The following is a 25,210-nucleotide window of genomic DNA, read 5'->3' as shown; positions in this document are numbered from 1 at the left end:
GATTAAGAATCTCATGCTCTAATGAGGGAGCTGAGTTCTTTCACTTATCACACCTAATACAACCCAACAAAAGTTACTACGATTACGTTCCATTTATGTAATTAATAACTAATGCTGCAATATTACGTCTACTTACCTAAAAACCAGCCTGAGATCAGCAGGACTTATTTCTGAGTGAAAATGAATAGGATTGGGCTGGCATGTCCCACTCTGTTGCCTTGAATGGAACATCCAGGCCATTCCTATGTCCATTTACCAAAAGGCCTTATGCATTTGGCCCTAATCCCAAGTAAGTACGGTATGTATAAGACAATGAGTTGGATCCAGACTGTTAGCTGAACTTCACTTCCACAAAACTCAATGCAAGGAGTCCCATTGCTATAAAAGCGAGTGAAGCTCAACTAACAGGCACTGCGATACAAACCCTCTTTGCACCAGGCTGGAAGGAGATTGAATCCTACCAGCCTCTGCTGGCCACCATTTGTAGAGCACCAAAGCCACTCCATTGCCTTAGGCAAGGGCAGAGACCTTTTGGTGCTTCAGGCAAGACACACTGTCAACACCCACCCCCAAACCAGGCCCCGGCATGGTGTGAAACTAGTGGCAACTCAGATGCTCTGAAGGAATGGGGGCATTCCACTGAGAGTCTTGGCAAATAGAGGGTTTTCTGTGAGGCATTGGTGCCAATCTCCCCACTGCTCTAGGAGTGGAAGACCAGCAACAACACAGCCGCTCTGTGGGAATGCCTTTTGGGTGAGTCTTGGTGAAATGGGGGTGTTCCGTGAGGTGCTGTTGCTGCTCTCCACAGCTTTGGCTTTCAGCTGTGTCTTCAGCTTACCCAAAGTACACTTGGAAGCTGTCACCGCAGAAGCTGGAGAGTGGTGGCTGCTGGACGAAAAGAGGATAAGCGGTGGTGATAGTGGGGGAATCGGGATTTCCCACCCCCTGTGGAGCATGCTGCCTGAGACGGGCCACTTCAGGTCGCCTCACTGGTGCGCCAGCCATGGGCACAGGGCTTTCAAAGGGCAGCCCAAGCTCTGGGTCCTGCCCCACTGCCATCTCACAGTGACATTGGTCCCAATCTGAGCCCAGCTGCTGTGCCAGTTAAAGGGTCCCAAAGAGTAGTAGAAGAAGAAGAGTTTGGATTTGATATCCGGCTTTATCACTACCCGAAGCAGTCTCAAAGCGGCTAACATTCTCCTTTCCCTTCCTCCCCCACAACAAGCACTCTGAGAGGTGAGTGGGGCTGAGAGACTTCACAGAAGTGTGACTAGCCCAAGGACACTCAGCAGCTGCATGTAGAGGAGCAGGGACATGAACCCGGTTCACCAGATTACGAGTCTACCGCTCTTAACCACTACACCACACTGGCATTTTGCCTCCTCCCAACACCCCCACCTTCCACCCCAGCTGGCATGAGCTGCAGGGTGCACGTACAGCAGTGGCTCTGCTGCTCCAGTAAAAGCCCTGCTGTTCCCTGGGCAGTGTTTGGAATGGAACTGGATACAATTCAATCGTATTAGCCTTAGCTAGGTTTTGCAGGATTTGTGGCCAGTACATTTAAATTAGTCCCATTGGCTTTTGGGAGGACTTACTTTAATGCACTACATTCAAGGCTTCAGTTTCTCAGCTTCAGTGCTACTAGCCTGAGCTCTAAATTCTTCTGCAAAGCTTGTGATCCCGGGGAGGGCGGGGGGCGGGGAGAGAGAGAGAGAGAGAAGTGGCAGAACAAAGCTGACATGTTTAATCCCTTTGCATTCTTCTTTTCTTAAGACCACACCATTGCAACTGCTATTATACTTTGAGTATCTGTAGCAAAAAGTGGTCCTAGGCGTAGTGGTTTGTTGGTAGCTGCAACCGAGTGTTTAGCTTCCAACATTCTGAAGATAAAACTCTTTCCCACTGGGAACATGCTTTGAAACTGTGATTGTATTCAATAAAAAGGCAATAGAAATATCCGCCGTAGTAATTATTGCAAGGTCCGTTTCAATGCTGAACTGAAGCCAAGGAACAGATTCCTGTGTAAGAACTGAAACTGAGCAGAAAAGAACAGCAGGGCTCAGAAGGAACAGCAGCAGATTAGCTAAATTCCCCCATGGAAAGTTTCCCTCACTGAAGCCTGATTGTGCCAGCAATGGATAGACATTTTCTGGGATTCCCAGCTCTGTGCCTATGCATAGCTCAAAACCTGGTGGTGGAAACTGGGCAGCGCTCAACTTCTCCTAATACATATGGCAACAAAGGCTGGCATACCATCCCCTTTGCTATCTGGCACTTAATGGTCCAGGCCAGCGTTCCCAAACTTCTTTTTTTCATAGACCACTTGCAAACTGCTGGGGATCTCAGTGGACTCCTTCATGAACTCCCAGCACCATTGTCAGAACCAGTGACAGATTATGGAAGGGCCCTGAGCCAGGTGACTGAGTGGTGTCCCTTTAACTGGCAAAGTTTTAGGGAAAGATCAATGGACTGCATAAGTAGCATATCATGACAAACATGGGGCCCAGGGTAATGCCTGGTTAGCTGATCAATAAATTTGGCCCTGATCAGAATGGCCTCAATCTCTGCTCAGAAAAAAATTAAACAAATTCAGGACCACGTGCAGATATTCTGATTGTTCTGCAACCTCTCTGTGGATTCATGAAAGGGCTACCAGTGGCCTGTGGACCACAGTTTGATATATTATGCTCGAGGTATCAAAAGGTTGAAAAGTCATCTGCCATTGTTAGTCACTCAATATCCTAATTTACATGCATTTAAACAGCACTTTTTGGGTGAATGTGTCTGTTTCCCAGCAGAAGTGAACAGAATCGTGGTTTGACACCAGCTCAGGATCAGAACTAGTCCTAAGGAACGAGCATCTTACTTCAGAAGTTCAGCCCAAATAATTTACTGCAGCTAGGGATGGAAGGATCTGTCAGTGTTGGTTCTTTCAGTTACTAATTTCCCCCATCTTAAATTCAGTTTCCCACATTTCTGCAGTGATATGTGATTTTTGTTGTTTAAGGAAACCTCATAAAAATTCACCAGCATTTTAGTAGAATTTCTCCCCCAAAATGATTAATAGGCACATTTTTGAAAACGTTATGCAATTTTGTACGCTATTCTTTATGAACCTATTCATTTTTGGAACACTTCCCCCCAAATATATGCAACACTGGTAGGTTGGAGAAAGAAGATTCTGATGAAACATTAGGAAGAACTTTCTGACAGTAAGAGGTGTTTGACCGTGGAATGGATTCCCTTGGGAGGTTGTAGACTCTCCTTCCCTGGAGTTTTTTAAGCAGAGGTTGGATGGCCATCTATCTGTCTTGGATGCTTTAGTTGAGATTCCTGCGTTGGGTTTGGACTAGATGACTTGGGGTCCTTTCCAACTCTATGATAAGAAGGAGGACAATTATTTTATACAGCTTTCAGAAGAGCAGCCATGTTAGTCTGTTGCAACAGAAAACAGCAAGTATTTTACCCAGTGGTATCTCTCTGATGACGGAAAGCTCTTTAATGCAGAGGAGGCTTCTGTCAGTAGAAGGGGGGTGGGGTGGGTGGAAAGAAGGCAATTTTCACATATACACCTTCTGCCCTGCTGTGACTCCCCAATCCTCTCCAGTTGAGGAACCCTTGAAAAGAGTGTGAGAGATGGTGTGTGGGGAGCTGTAGTGGATGGGATTAATTTTATGGCCCCTGAAAGACTAACAGATTACAGTGGTACCTCAGGTTACATACGCTTCAGGTTACAGACTCTGCTAACCCAGAAATAGTACCTTGAGTTAAGAACTTTGCTTCAGGATGAGAACAGAAATCATGTTCCGGCGGCGCGGCAGCAGCAGGAGGCCCCATTAGCTAAAGTGGTGCTTCAGGTTAAGAACAGTTTCAGGTTAAGAAAAACAGACCTCCGGAATGAATTAAGTACTTAACCTGAGGTACCACTGTAATTGTAGCCTATGTTTTGGTGAATTACAGTCCACTGGAGTTGACATGAAAGCTTATGCTGCAGTAAATCTGTTACTCTTAAAAGGTGCCACAAAACTCTTTTGTTGTTGTTTAAAACGGTAAGTTTCAGGGCTACATGACAAATATTAAATAAGCCAGTACAGAATGTGCAGTATTTATATATTAGCACAGTGGAAATTGCTCTCCTCGGTTTCTTTAGGAAGCGGTTCTTTATTTTTAATAATTCGCAGTACCACATTTGGAAAAACAAACATTCATGAGGAAAAAATGTGGAACAATGCTAACAGGTGACACTCACAGCAGCTCCAAGATGGTTTCCTGTCATCACCAAGGAAACCAAAGTTTGATTCCTAAAGGGATTTCCTTGGAGCCTGTCAGCCGGCAGAGTGGGTGGAATGTTGAATGTTAACACTCTGACATGTCTTGGGGCCAGCAAGTCATAAGATGGCTTGGCTTTGAGCTAATCTCAGCCACCTGCCACCATGAAAATGGCTTGATGTTCATAGACACAGCAAAGGATTTGGTCAATCCCTGGGTGTGGTTCACACTCTGCTTCAAAACTTCTCTTTATAGCACAGTGTGATCTGGATGGCAGCAGAAATACCTGCCTCCTTCATTTGCAGAAGGGCATGTGATAGATGGATCTGTGACATCATTGGCAGACAGCTGCCACCACCATGGATACCACTGACTAAACAGGTATGGCTACAGTACGAGGCACCAGGAAGGACTTGACAGCAACTTTCAAACCCTGAGGGAGAATAAAATAACCTGGTCAGTGATGGAAATGCAGAGGTATTTCAATAATAAATGCTCCTATCTGGGCTGTGGAATTTTCCAATTTGTACAGCCTGAATATAAAACCTTACGGGGATCACGCAGGGATACTCTACCCAGAAAACCAAACAACAGAGAATGCCCTCGTCAAATGTCCTAAATTAATTAGTTAAGCATCAGTGCCCTGGGTTTCAAGCATCTTAGAGAGAACAGCTGCCCCCACAGCAGGGTTTCCTCTTGGCTGCAGGCTGCCTAGTCATTTGCTGTCTTGACTGTGCCTTCCAAGTCTTCAGGGTATTTGCTCCTTGGGTGGGGGAGACATTACTTCCTAGCACTGTTAGTCCAGGAGCTCTGGTTTCTCAGACCATGAATCAGATGAGCACCCTTACGCAGGAGACTGATAAATCCAATCGTTGAGCTGTGAGGATTCTGCTGAAGGCTGGTTCTGTGTTTGGTTGTCTGGGATTCAGGGCACAATGTTCATTTCTGAATCATTTCGCAGTGTGAAGTTTCTGGCTCATATAGGCTTGTCGTCTTCTCACTTCTTGATCCAGCTGCTCTTTCAGAGCATTCACCTGGGGAAACACATGTCGACAAATAGGGCTACATTCATATAAACCACTATTCTGTTCTGTTCCACTATTTAAACCACTATTCTCCTCTCTGGCTCACACTGTCTGGGCACCCTGGCAAACTGCTTATGGTGTCCAGAGCATATGGTGCTGCCTAGAGAGATAGCAGAAGCCTGTTCACCTCTGTCCACTTGCTGGACTTCTCTTTCTGGGTGCCAGGAAGCTAGCATAAAGCTAGTATAAACATGTAGTTTCGACCTCAAGAGAGGAAAGTTCATACTCATATTCTTTTTCTTAGGGCTGCAGCATGACTGAGAAAAATATCCACAATTATTATTACCAAGGATTATTAAATTGAAGCAGGAGAAGAGTCTGGTGCTCTTATTGTCCTCATGATGAGAAGGCCTTGTGTTGAACAGTAGATTAAATCGGATCTCTCCCCACCTCCCCTACTTCTCTTGCAGTCCTACTTAACCTCCCTCCTCTAGCTGTTATGCTGTCAAATCTGAAGGGCTAGTTTACACACTGTATGGCAGCATTTGGTATCATTTACGCAGCCCATCAATCCCAACCTCTTTGGCACTTGCATGGTGCAGGTAGCTGAACACACATTTGCCAAGTTGATTCTTTCATAATTTAGAAAAGCAGTTTGTGAAATGGTTTCATAATGGTACCCCTTATCTGGTTTAGGGGTTAAGCAACCAGCCAGCTTCTCTTTCTCCAGGGCAGAGAAAGCAATACACCACTGCATCATATCCCAGATTCACAAGCAGTATAAGCTGTTGGTACAAGAAAACCATGGAGCTGTTTAGTCCTCACAGGTTAGCTTGTGCTCTATGGATGTTTGCTGTTCAACACTAGAAATTACCTCTTGGACTCCAGTGCATTCTGCGCTAGAGAGCCAGGAAGCATTTGGGAGGAGGAATCCATAAACAGTGGTGCATTCTTCTCTTTCCTCACTGTCCTCGCCCTTTTGACTTCAAAAATGCCCATACTCCCAGTTCTTCCCTCTACTTCCAACCATCACCCCAGTTCTCGCCTCAAAACTCCAAATACCATTACAAAATTTTGCAAAACCCTTTTGATTTGCACAATAAATTCTGGTCACAGAAGTTGGGCATCACTGGGGAATTTGGACATGAACAGAAATATCCAGTCTAGTTCTCCACTCTACCTGCTCCTCCAAACTCTTCACTCTCTGCCGGTGAGTTCTCTCTCGTGACTCCAGCTTACGTTCGGACTGGAGCTGTGCACTGTGAAGCCTCTCTGTTTCCAACTCCATGTCTAGCTGATGACGGGATGTTAGAGCCATCAGTTGTTGAGCATGTGTTCGTTCCAGCTCTGCAATCTTGGCCTAGAATGAGCACACAAATTGGGTCCAGCTCATGAGGTTGTGATCCTGATACCCGCTGAATACCTTTGCTTTAGTCAAATGATCCCCTGGAGCTCTTAGGTATGTTTCCTCTCATTGCAAGACTAGGAAGCCCATACAAGGAGACCAACATAATCGGCCCTTTGAGGATCAGTCCAGTACAGAGGTAGATGCTGGAACATGCTCTCAGGCCTATGGTCCCCAGTGCATTTTAAGCTCAGGTGGAAAACTGCTGTTAGGGTGAAGGGGCACAATTAAGAACCTGCTCAGCTGCCCTCCTCTCCCCATCCCTTTAGTCTCCACAATATGTGTAACCTTTCACTAGGTAGCACTCACAGCACCCACTCTCTTTCATGTTTTCCATATCACCCTGCTCAACCTCAGCATGTGCCTTCTACCGCCTCACGTCCCTTCAGACCAGATCTTTTCATGTCCTCCTGCCTTTCCCCTTCCAGGTTCAGTAAGTCCTTGCTGACCTGCAGGTGTTCGTTTTGCCTCAGGGTATCCTCCAATTCCTGTTGCAGGCTGTTCAGGGACCGGTCCAGTTGTTCCCTCATGTGACTCAACCTAAATGTGTCATCTTCCTTCCTGAATTTCTCATGCTCTGCCTGCAGAGGAGACACCACAATCCCTTATCCAGTACCTGGCACAGCTCTGATACTGCCATTACATGCTTTTTTTCTCCACACACCTGGGGGAAATCTGGGGGAAATCCTGACAAGTTTGAAGGTGCTAAAGTTTGTGAAGAAGAGGGCAACCACTGGGCTGAAACCATTAAACTTCCTTGAAGAGACGGGGATGTAATTAAGTGCCACAATACTTATTCAGTTTGGCACTTGCAAAAAACAGCACAGTTAGCTCCAGGTCAGACACAACTGCAGAATCATGTTTTGCTTTCTCTTTCTTTCTAAAATTAGTCCCCAATACACAACACCTTGAATTTGTCCTGTGAGCTTAAAAGTCGCACTTGACGCTGCAAATTTGGTGTTAATGTGGAGAGTGCTGGGCAGTCATCTCCAGATAAAACTAATTATAGTCAAGGAAGAATGACTTCCCAGGAAAATGCCAAAATAACAGCCAGAAATGAGAAAGAATGAGGATGAGGGAGAACTTAATGATGGCGAAGATGCCTTCACCAACTTGATTAGGAACGGATACGGGGCGGGGGGGGGGGGCTGTGAAATGGTTATTCTGGACTGTAGGGTTAAAAAAGGGAGAAAGAGAATAAGGCCGGCCTTATATATTTCGCTGCCCGAGGCAAAGGACAAGATGGCCATCCTGCTCTATGTACAGAAGCCAAGTGGGCTGACAGTTGAATCTTACTTCAGTATCAGTGATGGATCAGGGCAGAGTATTGTCCTCCACCACGTCACTTATCCCAGTATCTGCTGCCTGAGGTGCCCACATCACTGTGAATAATGGCCAGGCCAGGAAGAGTCATTGTCAGAAAGATGAATGGAAGGCACATTCAGTCTGTAGTCCTGTGAAAACCTTCCTGCCACACTGAATGCAAGAATACTTGCCTCTTGCATGAGTAAACATGCACAGGGTCAGCCTATCTGTGGGTGTGAATGGGATGGATAACTGGGTACAGGTATGATTGAAGAGATGATCTACTGAAGTGAACAGGCAAGATACCAAAATGATTAATAATTCAAGTTTGGTGAAGGAAAGCAGCACAAAAAAGAAACGTCCTATGCAGAGATAGAGATGCTGGTGGTACATGGATAAAAAAGGATAAATTAGCCTTCTACAAACCCACTGCCCCTGCCTGGATGTTTGAGACTACAGCTCCAACAATGCCTGACCATACTGGCTGGGGCTGAAGGGAACAGTGGTCTATTCATCCTATTAACTCCATGGAAGTGGCCCATATAAATCCCAAGGTTATTACTGTATATACAAAAGAAATGTAGGATGGGGGAGAAATCTGATTCAGTTCACACTTAAAGCTGTATTTATCAGATTCACACCTTTTAAAACTGTGCGGGAACCAAAACATAACCATCCTTCAAAATTTGCACTTATCCAAATTTTGTGAGGCAGGTATCCCCCCCACCCCCCCAAAAATGTACATACAGTGGAACCTCAGTTTTTGAGCATCTTGGAAGCCAAATAATTTGGAACCCGAACACCGAATACCCGGAAGTACCGTAATTGCTTCCATTTTCGAAATTGCCTTGGAAGTCGAATGGTCTTCTGGAATGGATTACGTTCGAAAACCGAGGTTCCACTGTATTAGGAGAAACTGCTTCCAAAAATCAGCACAACAGTCAAAACTGCATATGAAAAAGTGCTTCTTAAAAGACAACCTCACTAAAATTTTCATGTGGATTTTACAAAGAAAATTCATGATTCATTGCAGAAATGTGGAAAACGAAATTTAAGACTGGGAAAATGAGAAACTGAGGGAACCAGACTTGATGGATCCTTCCATCCTTTATAAGGGGGACCTGTTTTCCTCTATGAAATGTTGGGAGGCTACAGCATTTTATGAAAGAAAGCAGAAACATGTGAACATCGGGTTTAAGCCCACATCCTTGTACTTCTTCAAGGATGATGACAGAACTGTCTAGCCTGAAACATTACAATTGATGGGTCAGGCAAAGTATCCACATAGTCCAACATTCTGCCTCCAACAGAATACCGCAAAACTCACAGAGTCCAATAGAGAGTCTTTCATTCTCTGTGGGCTTCCTGCAGCACCTGTTAATCAGAGATACTTTGCGGCGGAATCGCGTGGTTGCATTTACAGCTGCCATGGTCCATAGACACTGCTGGACCCATCCTGCAGGAATTTGCCTAATTGTTTTAGAAACCACCTAAGCTAGACACTTTGCTGAAGGCTTAAGAAGCTCATAGATTTTAACTGTGGGTGCTATCCAAAAGTTTAACACAGATGGACGAAGGTAACACCAAATGTCAGTTATACTTCTTTGCCAGCTTCTATGTTCTTTCTTCTTCTTCTTCTTCTTCTTCTTCTTCTTCTTCTTCTTCTTCTTCTTCTTCTTCTTCTTCTGTGATCACTCGTAGTGGAGTAAGATTGTCTTCCATAAACACGGTTTTAACAACGAGTCTGTAAGTGACTGTGGAGGCCAATTCTGGATCCACACGTCCGCAGTGGGGACATTGGTTTCCGGGTGGGAGTTGATCACGGTGTGGATTTGCCAAGCATGCCTTCCTCTTAGCACGTTTCTCCCTTGCGTCCTGGGTTCGAGTTTCTTTACATGCTAGTTGGCCTTAAGTAAACCACCACCGGATCTGAAAATATGGGTTAAAGAAAAGCATGGCAAATCCAGCCTGTCCCATCTACCCTCCTACTCCACCACATTTCTTTAGCTGTCTAGCCATCTTGGATAGAATTGAGATCCAGATCCAAAAAGAGCAAACTATAATGCCGGAAGAAGCAAGGCTCTCCTATGGGGAGGGGAAAGAGAGGGGCAGAATTGAATCGAGGGTGGGGCACTGTGCTGTGTAGAGGGAGAAAGCTTCCCAATAGCTGTTGGAGTGATGGGATATTCTGTTCCTTTAAAACGCCATGCAAAACTTACCAGAAGAAAACATTAAATTGGGGGGGGGGGGGAGGTTGGAGAGAGAGAGAGAGAGAGAAGCAAAATCCAGAATAAATAAACGGCCACATCCGGATTTCCCCTCTGGAGACATCAATAAAGAGTTTTATGAGCTTGATATGAATTACCCTCCCTGGCCATTTACAGCTGATCTTCTGGAACTCATTAACTAGCTTCTCCCCTTCCTCCAGCCCAGGGAAAGGGGTTGTGCATGGGGGAATTCAGGGGCACGGCACACAAGGCTATTTTATGCTTGCAGAGATAAATGCTTGTAATGCTGTTTTGCCATAACAGAAAAACATCATATTCATCACCCTCTTCATTTCTACAGCTAGAAAAATCCATTAAAGATGAACAATAAATAATTTCTAGAAAATGCCAAGCCTGGCCTTTCCTAACACTTGGGCCTGGCAAGGACATACTTTAACCCTTCCTAGGGAAGATGACATCTGCTGGAGATGGCACATCCCCATTAGCTGAGGCACTGCAGTACAATTTTAATACAGACCATACACATATCCAGGGGTTATATAATAAGCGACAGATATCTGGAATGGTCAACAATGTAGTATAGTATCTCACAGCTGGCGGATCAAAATATTAACTTGAATAAGCAATACAGTGGAACCACGGGTTGCGGATGTAAACCGTGACGGAGGCACGCCTGCAACCCGCAGCGTTCGCATCCTGAAGTGCCACATCTGCACAGGTGCCAGCGCTATTTGGCACTTCTGCGCATGCGCAAAGCAAGATTTAATGCTTCTGCACATGCACAAGTAGCAAAACCAGGAAGTAACCTGTTCCAGTACTTCCGGATTTCTTGCAGTCCGCAACCCAAAAACATGTAACCTGAAGCATCCTTAACATGGGGTATGACTGTACCTTGGATATCTTTTTTCTTTTTATCCTTACACTATTTTAAGAATAGCAATAAGGGATACCCATTGTATTTTATTATGGGCATATAAAGTACTAGAAAATTGGGTTTCCAAAAAAGAAAAGGAAAAAGAAAGAAAACATAGGAAGGCAGTTCAGGATGAGGAATTGGGCAAATAAACAGGCGCAGTTGCAAACATGAAACTTTATACCACACGGAAGGCACTTCTGGTGCTGAAAGATAAAAACTTGCCCAAAGTCACACAACATAGTTGTAGCTGACAGATTTTAAATCCAAGCACACAGGATCACAGCTCAACCTTCTATTCTATTGGACCACACTGGCTCCAACATTAAATAACAACAAGCCAAAGCTGTGCCCAGGACATCCCACAGGAGGAATTAGATGCTGTGCTATGGCAGGGATGTCCGGTCGATTCTGTGATCCTGATGGATCCCCCCTCCAAAAAAGCTCAACAACTTTGGGTCTGACTCCCCCCAAAAAGCTCATCAACTTTGGTCAATCCAATGGGTAGATCACTGCCAGTGTTTTTATAGTGGGAGTAGATTGCAGTCTCTTGGGAGCTGAACATGCCTGTGCTATGGCAATTGTTCCATCAGAACAAGCACTTCACGGGAACAATCTTCCCTCTCCTTACCCTCTGTGCTGTTCTGGAGGTTCTTGTTATTTATATCTGGCCTATGAGTCACCGACGGATGGCAGCACCTGGTGCTCAGCACTTATGAATGGATAACATAATGCAAGACTAACAGAGATGTGGACAACTTCGTTACAGCAAAGTGGAAGGGTATATTTCAGAGATAAGCTTTAAACAAAGAAAAACCTCATTGGCGGTATGCATTATTTGGAAATGTGGAAACCACTGGGTATTTTGGAGACTGAGCAAAACAAGTTGCCTCTCTCCCCTCGTGTGATAAAGATATATAATTAAAGAACCAACCACCTGTCATCCTTACATTTCCCTTTGTGCTGCGTAATCTCCACTGGAAATCACCTCAAGCTCTTGTTTGCCCCAGGAGGTGAATAACAGTTTGGGGGAGAGCAATTTTCATCTTGACTACAGTGCAGGGAGGTTTAAACACCCATAGTCCCAATTCTCCCTATCCTTATAGCTGCTATTTAAATAGCAATCATCCAGGCACATTAAATGTCTTCACGCATGGAGTATACTGTCTATTTTAGTCCTTAGGGCTACGAAGATGCCCAGTTTCAGGGGTGAATTATCCACTGAGTAAGTTGGTCTGCAAATCAGAGGCTGATTAATAGAGTAGAGCTGCTGAAAAGAAACCAGATTTAGGTACCAAGGCAAAGTTTGTAACCTAAAGTCTAATTGCATATTCAGGAGATGAGAAAGGATGTTTTTGAGGCCCCCTCCAGCAATCTCTGGCTTGGATACTCACAAGCTTGGCCATGGCATGGTATTCCATGCCCAAACTCTCCTCTAATCTTTCAAATGCAGTATAGACAACTGTGAAACAGTACAACTCAGTATCAAAAGTGTAGCTAAAATGGAAGGATTTCTGGCACTATCGTGTTAGGCTAAGCTTTAATGACATGGCCTCTTAAAACAGGCAAATGCACCTCAAAGTGGGGAGTTGCCTAGGAGGCTGCCCTGAATATTTCTTGCTGTTCCCACTCACTTCAGATTACATCTGGAGGCAGCAATCTATACATTCCAGTTGTATCAAGCTGGTTGGGAACTGTAGCAAGCCCACTCCCTGCTAAAAATGCGGCAGAGAGTGCAAGTTTGTTGACAAAGCAGGGAGAAGGGACAAGGATTGACTAAAGATGTGGAAACTTCTGCATATAGATTTTTTGGAGGGGTGGGGGGTTGGAAGGGACAAAGGTTGACTCGAAGAGGCTTACATGAACTTTAGGAGAAGGATCTGCCACATGGTTTGGATTTTGTTTCTCCCTCACTACAGCTAATTAGGCTGATCCAAGAGTGCCCCTGCTGATACCAAACACATGTGTGACAAATTATTTCTGTGAACTTGAACCAGCTCCTTGGAGCTGAGTGTTGTTGGTTGCTTCTCTGAAGAGGAAAGGAAAGCAGGTAGCCTGAGGATGTGCATAAATGTGCGCTTGTGAGAGCTGAGATTTTACTTTAATGAAGAGTTCTGAATGCATTGTTTGGACTGCATTCAAAGAATCTGAGAGCAGTAATTTTGTGTGTACTAGGAAGTCATTGGACAGGGGCCACAAAACAAAAGTTATGCCCAAGAAACACTCTCTCCCCACTTGCAGAAAGTGACTGAAGTTCCGTGCCTGAAGGGACAGAAAGGGACTGAGCAAGGTTCTCTTTTCATCTCTACATTTTTCAAAACAGCCACGTGAAAGGTCCATACCCTATAGTGTAAACCACTGAATAGCAGATGTATTTACACATATAGCCTAAAGGCAAATTAATGGAAGTTTATTACTGATATCTATCCTTTGAAACCTAAAGATGCAGAGTGCCATGAGCTACAAACATGCATTCTTGTGAAGGGATATAATTAGGTCAGAATAAGCATTGTGTTTTTTAAATTTCTCATGTTTCTTCACTATTATTCTATACTAAAGTTAATATGAAATGCGTAAGAATTAGGAAAAGCATACATAATGCTATTTGTTTACATTACACTATTACATTACCTTACACTACACTACATTACACAAGAGTAGACAAATGCAGGTGTCAATCCTGCTCACAGCCACTCTTATTAACACTTGGTACTGAAGTTTCATCCACTCAGCCATGTAAGAAAAATGTAAAATATAGTAAATAAAAGCCAGACTCAAGGATAAAAAACAAGGGATAAGAAAAAGAGGCAATCTCTCTCTCTCTCTCTCTCTCTCTCTCTCTCTCTCTCTCTCTCTCTCTCTCTCTCAAATAAGGGCATCATCATGACAATTTGTAGCTATCTCCAAAAGCATTTTCCCATTTATCCTTCTATCACCAAGTGCAAAAGGAGACACCATATACCGTACATTGCAGAAAGGTCAGTCTCTGGCAACAAATACCATATCTTTCCCTTGCTGGTTTCAGAGTGTAATCCCAATAAAATAGGAAACTTAAGTAGAAAGGACAAAATAAGACTGAATGTGGAACATCGTCTAGTCCAGCAGCTACTCTAAGCGTCCAATAGTCTCCCTTTCAAATGTGTTTTAACTAAAGGAATAATATGTGAATAATATCCCTGTAGTGAAGGAGGATTTGACTCTAGGGACTACGCTTTTGCCAGCACAGAATATCAATTTTTTTTTGGGGGGGGGAGTAATAAAAGTCAAATAATAATATAATTCGTTACTCTAGCCCACAAGGTTCCAGGAGAGAAACTTTAAATGTCAGTCCAAAGCAATTATTTTATCAAGGACCCCTTAAGCATTTTCAAATACACTTCTGTCACTAGATAGAAAAGGCTGAACAAGAATCGGGGAATTGTTAGAACATTTTTAAAAGATTGTTCAACCTTCTTTGTGTGCCTCCCATCTTCCGATGATTAGAGGTTGCTAGTTAACTGCGTAAAATTATATTTTTTTGCAGGGAGAAGGTTTTTGTCAGAATCTATCATTTTTGCGAAGATTTTGACCAAGGTGGCTGAGGTTCTATTGAGGGAGATACCAATACATCATCCATGAAACACTTCCTGGAGTTACCAAGGAAGGAAATTGTTCTCCTGTTTTTAGAAATCTGTATCTTAACAAATCCAATTCTGTCACGATTGCTTTAGAATAGAAGGGAATTATAATAAGTAATTAGATCTGCATCAAAAGTGTCTCCAATAGACTCCTTCAGCTCAAAATCTCTTAAGTAAAGTTTCATCCTAGCTAAACAAGTCCTGGGTTCAGGCGCCATGGGAGGTGCATAATGCTCTTAGAATCTGCTTCAGCCTTAACCTATTGCTAGGGCTCAGATGATGTCAGAGGCTGGAGTGAGGAGGAATGGTGAGGACCTTCTTCTGAACCTTCCTCAGAACAGGACAGTATAGATTTAGAACAATGGTTTGCGGAAGGGCACAGTTCAGAGGCTGCAGAGGGCAGGGAGAAGAAGCACCAGGGGAGAGACAGCTGACAGACTCAGCGTCCTTGGAAAGCATTCCTGACCACCCCCCTCCCAGGACTAGGTGTGTATTGCGGGTAGTAGAACAGAGAGCTCAGAGGCAGAAAGCTCAGATTAGCCGATGCAGGGGTGACACAGAATAGGGACAAAGTAGGTGGGTGGGACTTTACTTGGAACAGCACCATTATTTAGGGAAGGCTGCATTCATTTGTCACTCTCTGTGAATTATTGAATCAATTGTTTGGTAATTTTTTTTATCATTTCTGTTTCTTGGCTGCCACAGAAGAAGGCAGAAGAAGGCAGTTGATAATATTCCTGAATGCTCAGATGGGTATAATTCCCTTCTTCAACAAAACTGTGCACTTGAAAGATGAGATGGAACAAGAGGTTCTGCAAAGGTGAGTAACAATCTTTTAGCCTGAGATCAGCAGTGAGGAACCTTCAGCACACTGGCCAAATTAGGTTCCAATTTGGCCTGTGAGGCCATTTCCCCCAAACCAAAGCCACCTGTCTCACAACTGTTGTCAGATGCAACATCAGGTGTGAAGCAGTTGGAAATGCAGCTGCCAAGAAACAATTGTGAGCCTTAATGTCAGTGCTGATCTGCTGACAATAAGCCTGTAGAAGTTCCAGTGGGCTTCCTGGAGGAACCAAACAGTGGACCAGCATTTACAGAAAACTGGCATGGATTAGCTGTGCTATGGAATTCCTAAATTTGCTTGGGGTTGGAAATGGGGCCAGCAAGTTTGGAAAACTCAGCAGTGGCCAGAGGACTGGAGAAGATCAGTCTACATCCCAATCCCAAAGAAGGGCAGTGCCAAAGAATGCTCCAACTACCACACAATTGCACTCATTTCACATGTTAGCAAGGTCATGCTTAAAATTCTACGAGGCAGGCTCAAGCAGTATGTGGACCGAGAACTCCCAGAAGTGCAAGCTGGATTTAGAAGAGGCAGAGGAACCAGAGTTCCAGAAAGACATCTACTTCTGCTTCATTGACTATGCAAAAGCCTTTGACTGTGTCGACCACAGCAAACTATGGCAATTTCTTAAAGAAATGGGAGTGCCTGATTATCTCATGTCTCCTGAGAAATCTCTATGTGGGACAAGAAGCTACAGTTAGAACTGGATATGGAACAACTGATTGGTTCAAAATTGGGAAAGGAGTATGACAAGGCTGTATATTGTCTCCCTGCTTATTTAACTCATATGCAGAATTCATCATGCGAAAGGCTGGGCTGGATGAATCCCTAGCCGGAATTAAGATTGCCGGAAGAAATATCAACAACCTCAGATATGCAGATGACACAACCTTGATGGCAGAAAGTGAGGAGGAATTTAAGAACCTTTAATTGAGGGTGAAAGAGGAGAGCGCAAAATATGGTCTGAAGCTCAACATCAAAAAAATGAAGATCATGGCCACTGGTCCCATCACCTCCTGGCAAATAGAAGGGGAAGAAATGGAGGCAGTGAGAGATTTTACTTTCTTGGGCTCCATGATCACTGCAGATGGTGACAGCAGCCACGAAATTAAAAGACGGCTGCTTCTTGGGAGAAAAGCAATGACAAACCTAGACAGCATCTTAAAAAGCAGAGACATCACCTTGCCAACAAAGGTCCGTATAGTAAAAGCTATGGTTTTCCCAGTAGTGATGTACGGAAGTGAGAGCTGGACCATAAAGAAGGCTGATCGCTGAAGTATTGATGCTTTTGAATTATGGTGCTGGAGGAGACTCTTGAGAGTCCCATGGATTGCAAGAAGAACAAACCTATCCATTCTTAAGGAAATCAGGCCTGAGTGCTCACTGGAAGGACAGATCCTGAAGCTGAGGCTCCAATACTTTGGCCACCTCATGACAAGAGAAGACTCCTTGGAAAAGACCCTGATGTTGGGAAAGATGGAGGGCACAAGGAGAAGGGGACGACAGAGGACGAGATGGTTGGATGGTGTTCTCGAAGCTACCAGCATGAGTTTGACCAAACTGCGGGAGGCAGTGGAAGACAGAAGTGCCTGGCGTTCTCTGGTCCATGGGGTCACAAAGAGTCGGACACGACTAAATGACTAAACAACAACAACAACAAGAAAACGAAGCTTTGTCACTCATCACCAGTGAAAGCATGGGCACTCTCCAATAGATGCTTGTGAGATGTGGCCTGCTGCAATCCATATAATCACGGGTGTGAGATAGCTACATCCACAAGACCACTGTCTCTTGCTTCGTCCTTCTCTCCTCATCATTACTCACTTCTTGGAAATGTTCCAACTGCCCTTCCAGGTTTCTGCATCGCAGCTCCATCTCACCCAGCTGATCTTGCAGCAAATGTACTGTATCCGTCAAGCTATGGTTCTGCCTCTTGCTCTCTGACAATGCATGCCGCATCGAGTCCAAGCGATCCTGAAACAGGGGGAAAAGAAATCCAGAATGGGCCTACTAAAGATTGGAAACTCCTTATAGACTTTTCATGTGAAAAAGAAAATGAACTTATGATATCTGGGTTTGAGGACTGAAGAAAATAGTGGTTTATAGAAAATGGAATTGTTGGATGTTATCTTGGAGTGGTTGTTTTAAACAATTTTCTATATGTAGCTGACAGACAAAGAACTGGAAGCTCTCTCTTTTTTCTTTTAGCTTCATTTACTCTTTTCTTTTCATTTCCTTTGTGTTTTTATTTAGATTAGTGTTTTATCTTTCATTAAAAAGGTATTGGATATTTGATATTAATCTTTGAATATTTTCTTTCAAACTTTAATATAATCTACTGGGGGGAAAGAAAGAAACAGAACGGGCCAAAACCACTTGGTTGAATTGATATGTACTGTTTGTGGTGAGATTTATTGGTCAAATACCATTTTTTTTGTGATTCGTACATACACAGCCAAATCATCATGCTGCTTCTAGTCTCTTGTCAGTTCAAGCCAGCAGAAAGGAACTAGTTGCCGTGCTGGAAAGTGTTTTACTCTCTGTATGGAGATCCCTCCAGAAAAGAATAAGGAACGCAAGACGCTGCCTTATATCAAGTCAGACCATTGGACCATCTAACTCAGTGCTGCCTGTACAAAATGGCAGCTGCTCTCCATTCTTTCAGGCAGAGCTTTCTCTCAGTCTCACACAGAAGTTCCAGGGACATTATACATGAGAAGCATGTCATCTACCACTGAGCTATGGCCCATCCAGATTATTAACATATAGGTGATTGCTAAGTGTTGGTTTAATCATGGAGGTATGGCAAAAAGGACCTGTGTTTTGGAATTTTGTTTTGAGTTGTAAGAAAGGCACAGACATGATACAACCCAGCGTAAGGAATCTTTCCAACATACGTTAAGATTTCGTGCTGTCTGATCAGAATGTTGAGTATTTGCATTGCATTGAAGGGAATTAGTAAGCAAGTACAGTGGTGCCTCGGGTTGCATACGCTTCAGGTTACATACACTTCAGGTTACAGACTCTGCTAACCCAGAAATAATACCTCGGGTTAAGAACTTTGCTTTAGGATGAGAACAGAAATTGCGCGGCGGGGCAGCAGCAGGAGGCCCCATTAGCTAAAGTGGTACTTCAGGTTAAGAAGAGTTTCAGGTTAAGAACAGACCTCCAGAATGAATTAAGTCCATAACCAGAGGTTCCACTATAGATATAGACACTTAGGCCAGCCTTTTCACTTCATTGGCTCCAATAATTTTAACCTCAGCCTCTATCTCAGATACTCCTGGAGACAGCCTATGGCTATTCCCAACTTCCACAGGGCTTTTGAACCAGACAAAAACTCAACTCTTTCAGTTAGTTTGCAATTTCATATGTTCCTTGGGAGAAATGGGTGGAGAGAGTATTTTGTACAAAACAATAGGGCCTGTAGAAACTTCAGCGGATCCAAGCCAAAGCATGAACTTTCCTGGAGTCACCCAACACTAGAGTCAGGGGAGAAATTTGACTCTGTTCACAGTAAAGGTGAATTTACCAAATGCACACTTTCCAGAACAATATGCGAAATGAAACACAGCCATCATTCAAAATTTGCACTTCTCTGAATTTTGCAGTGTGCATAAAAAAGCATATACAGTGGTACCTCAGGTTAAGAACTGAATTCGTTCTAGAGGTCCATTCTTAAGTTGAAATTGTTCTTAACCTGAGGTACCACTTTAGCTAATGGGGTCTCCTGCTGAGGCCACCGCACAATTTCTGTTCTCATCCTGAGGTAAAGTTCTTAACTCAAGGCACTATTTCTGGGTTAGTGGAGTCTGTAACCTGAAGCTTCTGTAACCTGAAGCGTTTGTAACCCAAGGTACCACTGTATTAGTAAAAATACCATACAAAAAGGCATCATATCAGGGAAACGTGCTTGCAAAAATGTGTATATTTGTCAAAACGGCATGCAAAAATGTATTTATTAGGAGCGCTAAAATGCTGATGAATTGTCATAAGGGTTGATTTACTAAATAAAACAAAAATTCCTGCAGAAATTTGGAGCACAGAAGGCTAGAAAAAAGAAATTGAGCGAACCAAAAATTGACAGATTCATCTATTCCTACCCAACACACACTATGTTACCCTAAGATATTGTACTTGTGCACACATGCACAACATAAAACAGTTAGGCCCTTCATTTTTGCTTACATATATTATTCTGAATGTGCCACCCCTTGCAATTTGCGGTATCTTAAGGAAATAGGGATAGGCCATTTGGGGAGTAGGTGGCCACTGGGCGTAGCAGGTGCTCAGCATTGGGGTGGGACTGGTCTACACAACACGTTTTACAGGAGGGCACATACTATTAGGCTCAGGAGAGATGCTATCTCTTCGCACACAAACAGGCAGTGGCTGAGCATTTGAAGCAGCTGATTCCTACTACCTGGAGTAGCCGACGGTCTTGCTCTGCAGCAGTCAGGGCCCTTTGCAGTTGGGAGACGTTCTCCTGGAGGGAGGAGGAGCCAGCAGTAGCATCAGACAGAGCTTGAGACAGGCTTTGCACGCGGTCCTTCAGGTGGCTTTCCGTGCCCTCAGTCCTGGCCAGAGAATGGGTCAAGTGGTCTAGCTCCTGCTGCAGCTGGGTGGTTTTGCTCTCTTTGTCTCCCAACTGGCAGCGGAGCGCCTGGGACTGCTCCTGTAGGGACTGGATCTCTGCATCCTTCTCAGTGAGGCTGAGCTGGGCCCGCTGCAGTTCTCCTTCAGCAGCCCTGCGGCTCAGATCCAACTTGGTGGCCCTACTCTCTGCTGCCTCCAGGACTTCCTTTAGCTTCCACTTCTCTGTCTCTAGCTTGGCTTCCTTGGTTTTCAACTTGTTGACTTTCTCCTAGAATAATAATAAAAAAAACCCAGCATGAACACCACTGGTCACTTTTGTTTTGACCTATACTTGCAGAGGAAAAGGAGGAAGTCCTTTATGAACAAGACTGGATGCTATTGCAGCCTTGCTGTGCAGGTGCAAGAACCAGCGCTAGGCCTGATATGGAGCAAAAGCAACTGTATGTGTGAATGTGTACCCCTTTATAAAGCAATGAGAAATGAGTGCAGGTCTGATTCAATATATTCTGCTGCCTGGTGCAAAGGATAATATGGCACCCTCCCCCAATCCATGAACATCCATCAACCTGAGGGCCACATATTTTGGGAGGTGCAGGGCAGGCTAGCTCAGGCCTTGCCTGAGACAGATGCTTCACCCTACCTAATGGTGTGCCCTGAGTCAGTCTACTGATAAAATATCTGAGCTTCAAAGAGAGGTGTAAAATGAAAGAAGGGAGAGGGAAAGAAGGGGACTTCAGGCTGCACCTTAGTGATGTGTGCTGCCATTACTGGTTGGGAGTGCTGAAAGGGTGAGCAACACTCCCAAGCTCATTTATTTACCAGCTCAGGACCCAGGACTAAGCTGCAGTATTCAGGATGGTCCCAACACCCACCCCGTGCACCGTTAGCCTCTAGCCGCCATCTGGATAAAAGTGCCACCACTCAGCATATTGCCAAGATCACAATGTGAATTACAGACCCCGTTAACATGGAAACTTACCACATCACACAGCCTTATGGTAGCATTACAGAGAGAAATGGAAAGAATCAATATTTTTTATGGAGACAGGTGATAATGTACACAGGATGAAACTCCACCCAAACAGTCCATGTTAGCCCAAGCAGTCAACACAGCCAGACCCTTGCTTGAGGGTGCCAGTTGGAATAAAAAGTGCTCTTTAAACAGCTGGGTAAAGTCCCTTCAGAAGAAGAAAAAGCAGCAATTCTTCCGCTGGGGTTTCTCTAGCACTAATTTGCTCACACCTCTATTTTAAGAACCAGAGCAGGTAATTTGTGTGTGCATGAAAGCAAGTTATACCCTTATACCCCCCCCCCACTCACTGCTTAACTCTTTACAAACCCTCTTTAGCTCTTGATTTTTTAAAAAGGTATTTGTATTTATGGATCTTTGAGAGATCTGTATTTAAAATATTTTTTTGGACTGCTTTTTAATAAGCTTCACAAACCAGTTTGCTCATTCATGCAGTTAAAGTGCCTTGTAGCTTAACTCCATGCATATCTACTAAAAAGGAAGTCCCAGCATCTACATTTTAGGATTAGCATCTTTGGTGGCAATAATCTTTGGTTGCAATAATATTAACTTTTCTTCCCCATCCTGTAGGGCATTTTGCCATCAATTACTGTTAGGACTGCTTTGCGTGTATCTGTCTACACACACAATATATTTTAAAGTGTACACCTAAAACTGCAAAGTGTGGATGAGAAGAAAGCGTTCGGAAATGTGTATCACACAGGTACGCTCATACAGGTACGCAAGGGCTGCCTGCAGGAGTGTACACTCCATGGCAAACCTAAGTTTATGGACACACAACATGTGAAATGGCCTTTAGGAGGGAGCAGCCCCATGACATGTCACTGAATGCCTTTGCCCTCCAGGGAGAGGGTTTCTACCCACCTGCAGTTCCCTGTTCTTTTCCTGACAAATGTGCACGTTGCGCTCCAGGGCTGCCACCTGATCTGCAAGGGCCTGCTGCGCTCTTTCCGCTTTCCTAGCCGTCTCCTCTTGCAGCATCAGTGCTGCCTGTGCGCTGCTTAGGCGCCCGTCTGCTCCCCGCTTGCCTGCAAGTGAAAACGAAAGGCTGCTTTTTAAAGGAAAGGATGGCTGCAAAATGGGGTGTGTACTTAAAAACCACCATTCATCCATGCACTCTTGCATTGCTTTGCCTGCCTGGCTAAGCTGAACCTATGCTTTGGGAAGGACACTGAATGTCCTTCCAGATAAGAGCCACACTTACAAATTGCTATCCCTCCGGAAGGGAAGAAGCTGTCAACTGCCCTAAACCTAAAGAAGGATCTATTTGTACAAAGGGGGTATGTCAGGAGGTGGGGAACAAACCAATAGGGAAAGACAGCCTGCTGGCATCTTTCTTGTTTTCTCTCAACTCCTCTGATATCCAATTATATGAAGGAAATCAGATTAGTATTTTACATGGCTAAAGCTGTATGGTTGATTAAGGTTTCATCCCGGGAACTGGCTTAGGAGCACCTGCCTATCTGAAAGCACAGACCCACATGGCATTTACTCTTTAGAACAAATTTTTAGAAACCTTCAATTGATTGTTGTTCAAAGTATACATGATATGCAAATCCATCTAAGAAAGTCCCCCCATTTTTTTTTACAAAAATGAAAGACAGCTTTGGGAGGTTGCCATTCTGAGCAAATAAACAGCAAGGGAGATGAATGTTTTATCCTTTTCCCCAGGCTTACCAAGCTGTTTTCTGCCCTCCAGTGTTCCAGATGCATTTGCGGAACCTTCCCAAGCGAGCTGCTTGGGGTAACGATTCTGAAAAGACCAATGCTCTGTAGCAAAAGGGTTAAGGTAGACTCTAGACTAGGGTGCTCCAACATGCATGTGGTCCTTGAGGCCTTTTTTGGTAGCCCTTGGCCGTGTTTGATGCCTTCCCAAAACCAGGTAAGAGATGCACTGCGCTTTGGCAAGGAGTTGGGAAGGCTCTGACAGGGTCCTAGATTCCTCCCACCTCCTTCCCAAAGCCTAGTTGGTGCTTTCCCAGCTTTGGGAAGGAGGTGAAAGGGCTCTAGGACCCTGCTGGAGCCTCATCCCTCCTTCCCAAACCCCAGCACCTTGCTTACCCTGCTTTGGGAAGGCAGTGTGAGGGCTGAAGTGTGTGTGTGTCAAGTTTTGCACACACCCCACACGACAAGGCAGTCTGTGGCCTGCAGGTTCCATGGTGACGTATTCCTGGTAGGAAAGCTTGGGCCATCCTGCTGTAGACTGCATTTTTTTTTTTTAATGTTAAAGCTTCATTACACATGCCTACATAGGGACATAGGGAGCTGCCTTCTATTGAGACAGATCATCTGATGTGACTGGCAGAAGCTCTCCAGAGGAGCTGTGAGCTCTGCCACAGCAAGCCAGCAAAGAGTCGCATCAGCATGATAAAGAAAGGAGGCATCCACAGAGAGGTATAGAAAGTTATACGCAGAAAGGGATAAAGGATGGGCAGAAAGGAGAACATGCCTTCCTCGCAGTCTGCTAGGAGCTTCTGGAGTTGCAGGATGCGACTTTTTGTCCGGTCACGATCCGATTCCATTTCATTCAGCTGACGGCTCATATTCATAACCTGAATCCTCAGGTCATCCTGGAAACAAGATATAGAGACATTCTCTTGATATCCTTAGCTTCTCACCAGAGAAAACCAAGAAGTAAACCTGGGATATGAAACTGCATTTTGTTATTTTAATGCATCCATTTTGCTATTTCTGTCCCATCATTTGGCTTCTCTGCAGTTTCTTTATCTTCCTTTACAACTCCTTTGATCTTGTCATCCAAGGGTCTAACTGCCTCCCCAGCTACTAATATAGTTTTTATAAAAAACCACCTTCTTGTTGGAATACTAAGGCCCCAAGCAGTTGGCAGCCTGCCATTTCACACAGTTGCTGTGGCATGCTTTCGGTTGTTGGTAACATATTTTTTTGACAATTAAGATTTCTAGTGTCAAAGAACAATTATCCTCTCGCCTTTTAAATCAGTAGATGATAGGTTCCTGCAGAATAAATGAATATAGCATGCAGAGTGCAGTCATCAGCAATATGTATCTGAGGTGGGGAGTGCTAAAGCAGCAATCTCTTAGTCTGAGAACAGGGGCATAAGAAGCATGTCCTGTTTTTCATCTATGAAATGTTGGAAAGCATGCTATTATTTTACCAATTAAGCATTACATTGAGTAGTCTTCCCTGAGACCGGGGCCTGAGGCAATAATAATTTGAAAACAACAGGCCTCACCAAAGTATTTCCAGGGCACACTACTTTCCTTTATGCACATCTATGTAGACTTACTCAGGGATAAGTCACACTGAACACTGAGTAAACACAAACAGTTAAGGTTGTATTCTGCATGACCCATTGAACTCAATGGGATTTAATTTTGAGCAAAGGAGAAGAGGCCAGGGCTACAAAGCTGCTAACTGAAAGATGTTATTGATTGTAGACATTCTTTTTCGTTACTGCATGTTAACACTGAACTCTAGGATCCTGGTGTGACAAGACAACAAAGAAAGGAATGCCTTAGATTTTATGCAGCCCAAAAGAATTAAAAAATTTCTCCGTTTCCCCATTTGTCAGAAAGGCCACTGGATGATCTGATGCTATGATTATTGTGACAGACCATGTTTTTTTTAATTATTCTGGTACAGTATAAATATTTATGCATTTTTATAAGAGGCATGCTTTTGAGCAATAAATAGCACATGACAGAGAAAGGGCTGAACTGCCCTTGAATGTTGCTAAACATATGTCTTCAAAGTCAACTTGGGGTCAAGCTGAGCTAGGTTGGCTCCTGCTAAAGAGAACTGGGATAGCCTAATGGATTGGAAGGCAGGGGAAATAAAGTGGGTCCTTGCACAACCTAAGCAAACTAGTGGGCCTGAGCCTGCGCCCTTTCTCTGGCCTGGGCTCAGAAAAGCATGGAACAACATGCTTTCAAAAGGTCTAAAGTTCTGTGCTAAAAAATAATTACATTACATGGCTGTAATAAATCACACATTTTT

General features: G+C 44.1%; 1 protein-coding gene across 1 annotated transcript in view; it reads right to left on the bottom strand.

Annotated features, from left to right (window-relative positions):
* Window positions 1-3,935: 3,935 nt before the first annotated feature.
* Window positions 3,936-25,210, bottom strand: part of CROCC2 (ciliary rootlet coiled-coil, rootletin family member 2) — an 87,021-nt gene continuing 65,746 nt past the window's right edge. Inside the window, exons 29-35 of the mRNA XM_081910655.1 lie at window positions 23,682-23,802; window positions 22,097-22,260; window positions 20,030-20,470; window positions 17,431-17,580; window positions 7,149-7,280; window positions 6,475-6,654; window positions 3,936-5,303 (exon numbers count right to left, since the gene is read on the bottom strand). Of these exons, the coding sequence (XP_081766781.1) occupies window positions 5,220-5,303; window positions 6,475-6,654; window positions 7,149-7,280; window positions 17,431-17,580; window positions 20,030-20,470; window positions 22,097-22,260; window positions 23,682-23,802 (1,272 nt within the window). The 3' untranslated portion in view covers window positions 3,936-5,219. The remainder of the gene's footprint in view (window positions 5,304-6,474; window positions 6,655-7,148; window positions 7,281-17,430; window positions 17,581-20,029; window positions 20,471-22,096; window positions 22,261-23,681; window positions 23,803-25,210) is intronic.

The sequence above is a fragment of the Podarcis melisellensis genome, assembly GCF_964234715.1.
Source record: "Podarcis melisellensis genome assembly, chromosome: 5".
In the NCBI taxonomy this organism is placed as follows: Eukaryota; Metazoa; Chordata; class Lepidosauria; order Squamata; family Lacertidae; genus Podarcis; species Podarcis melisellensis.
This window is presented reverse-complemented; position numbering and strand designations above follow the sequence as displayed.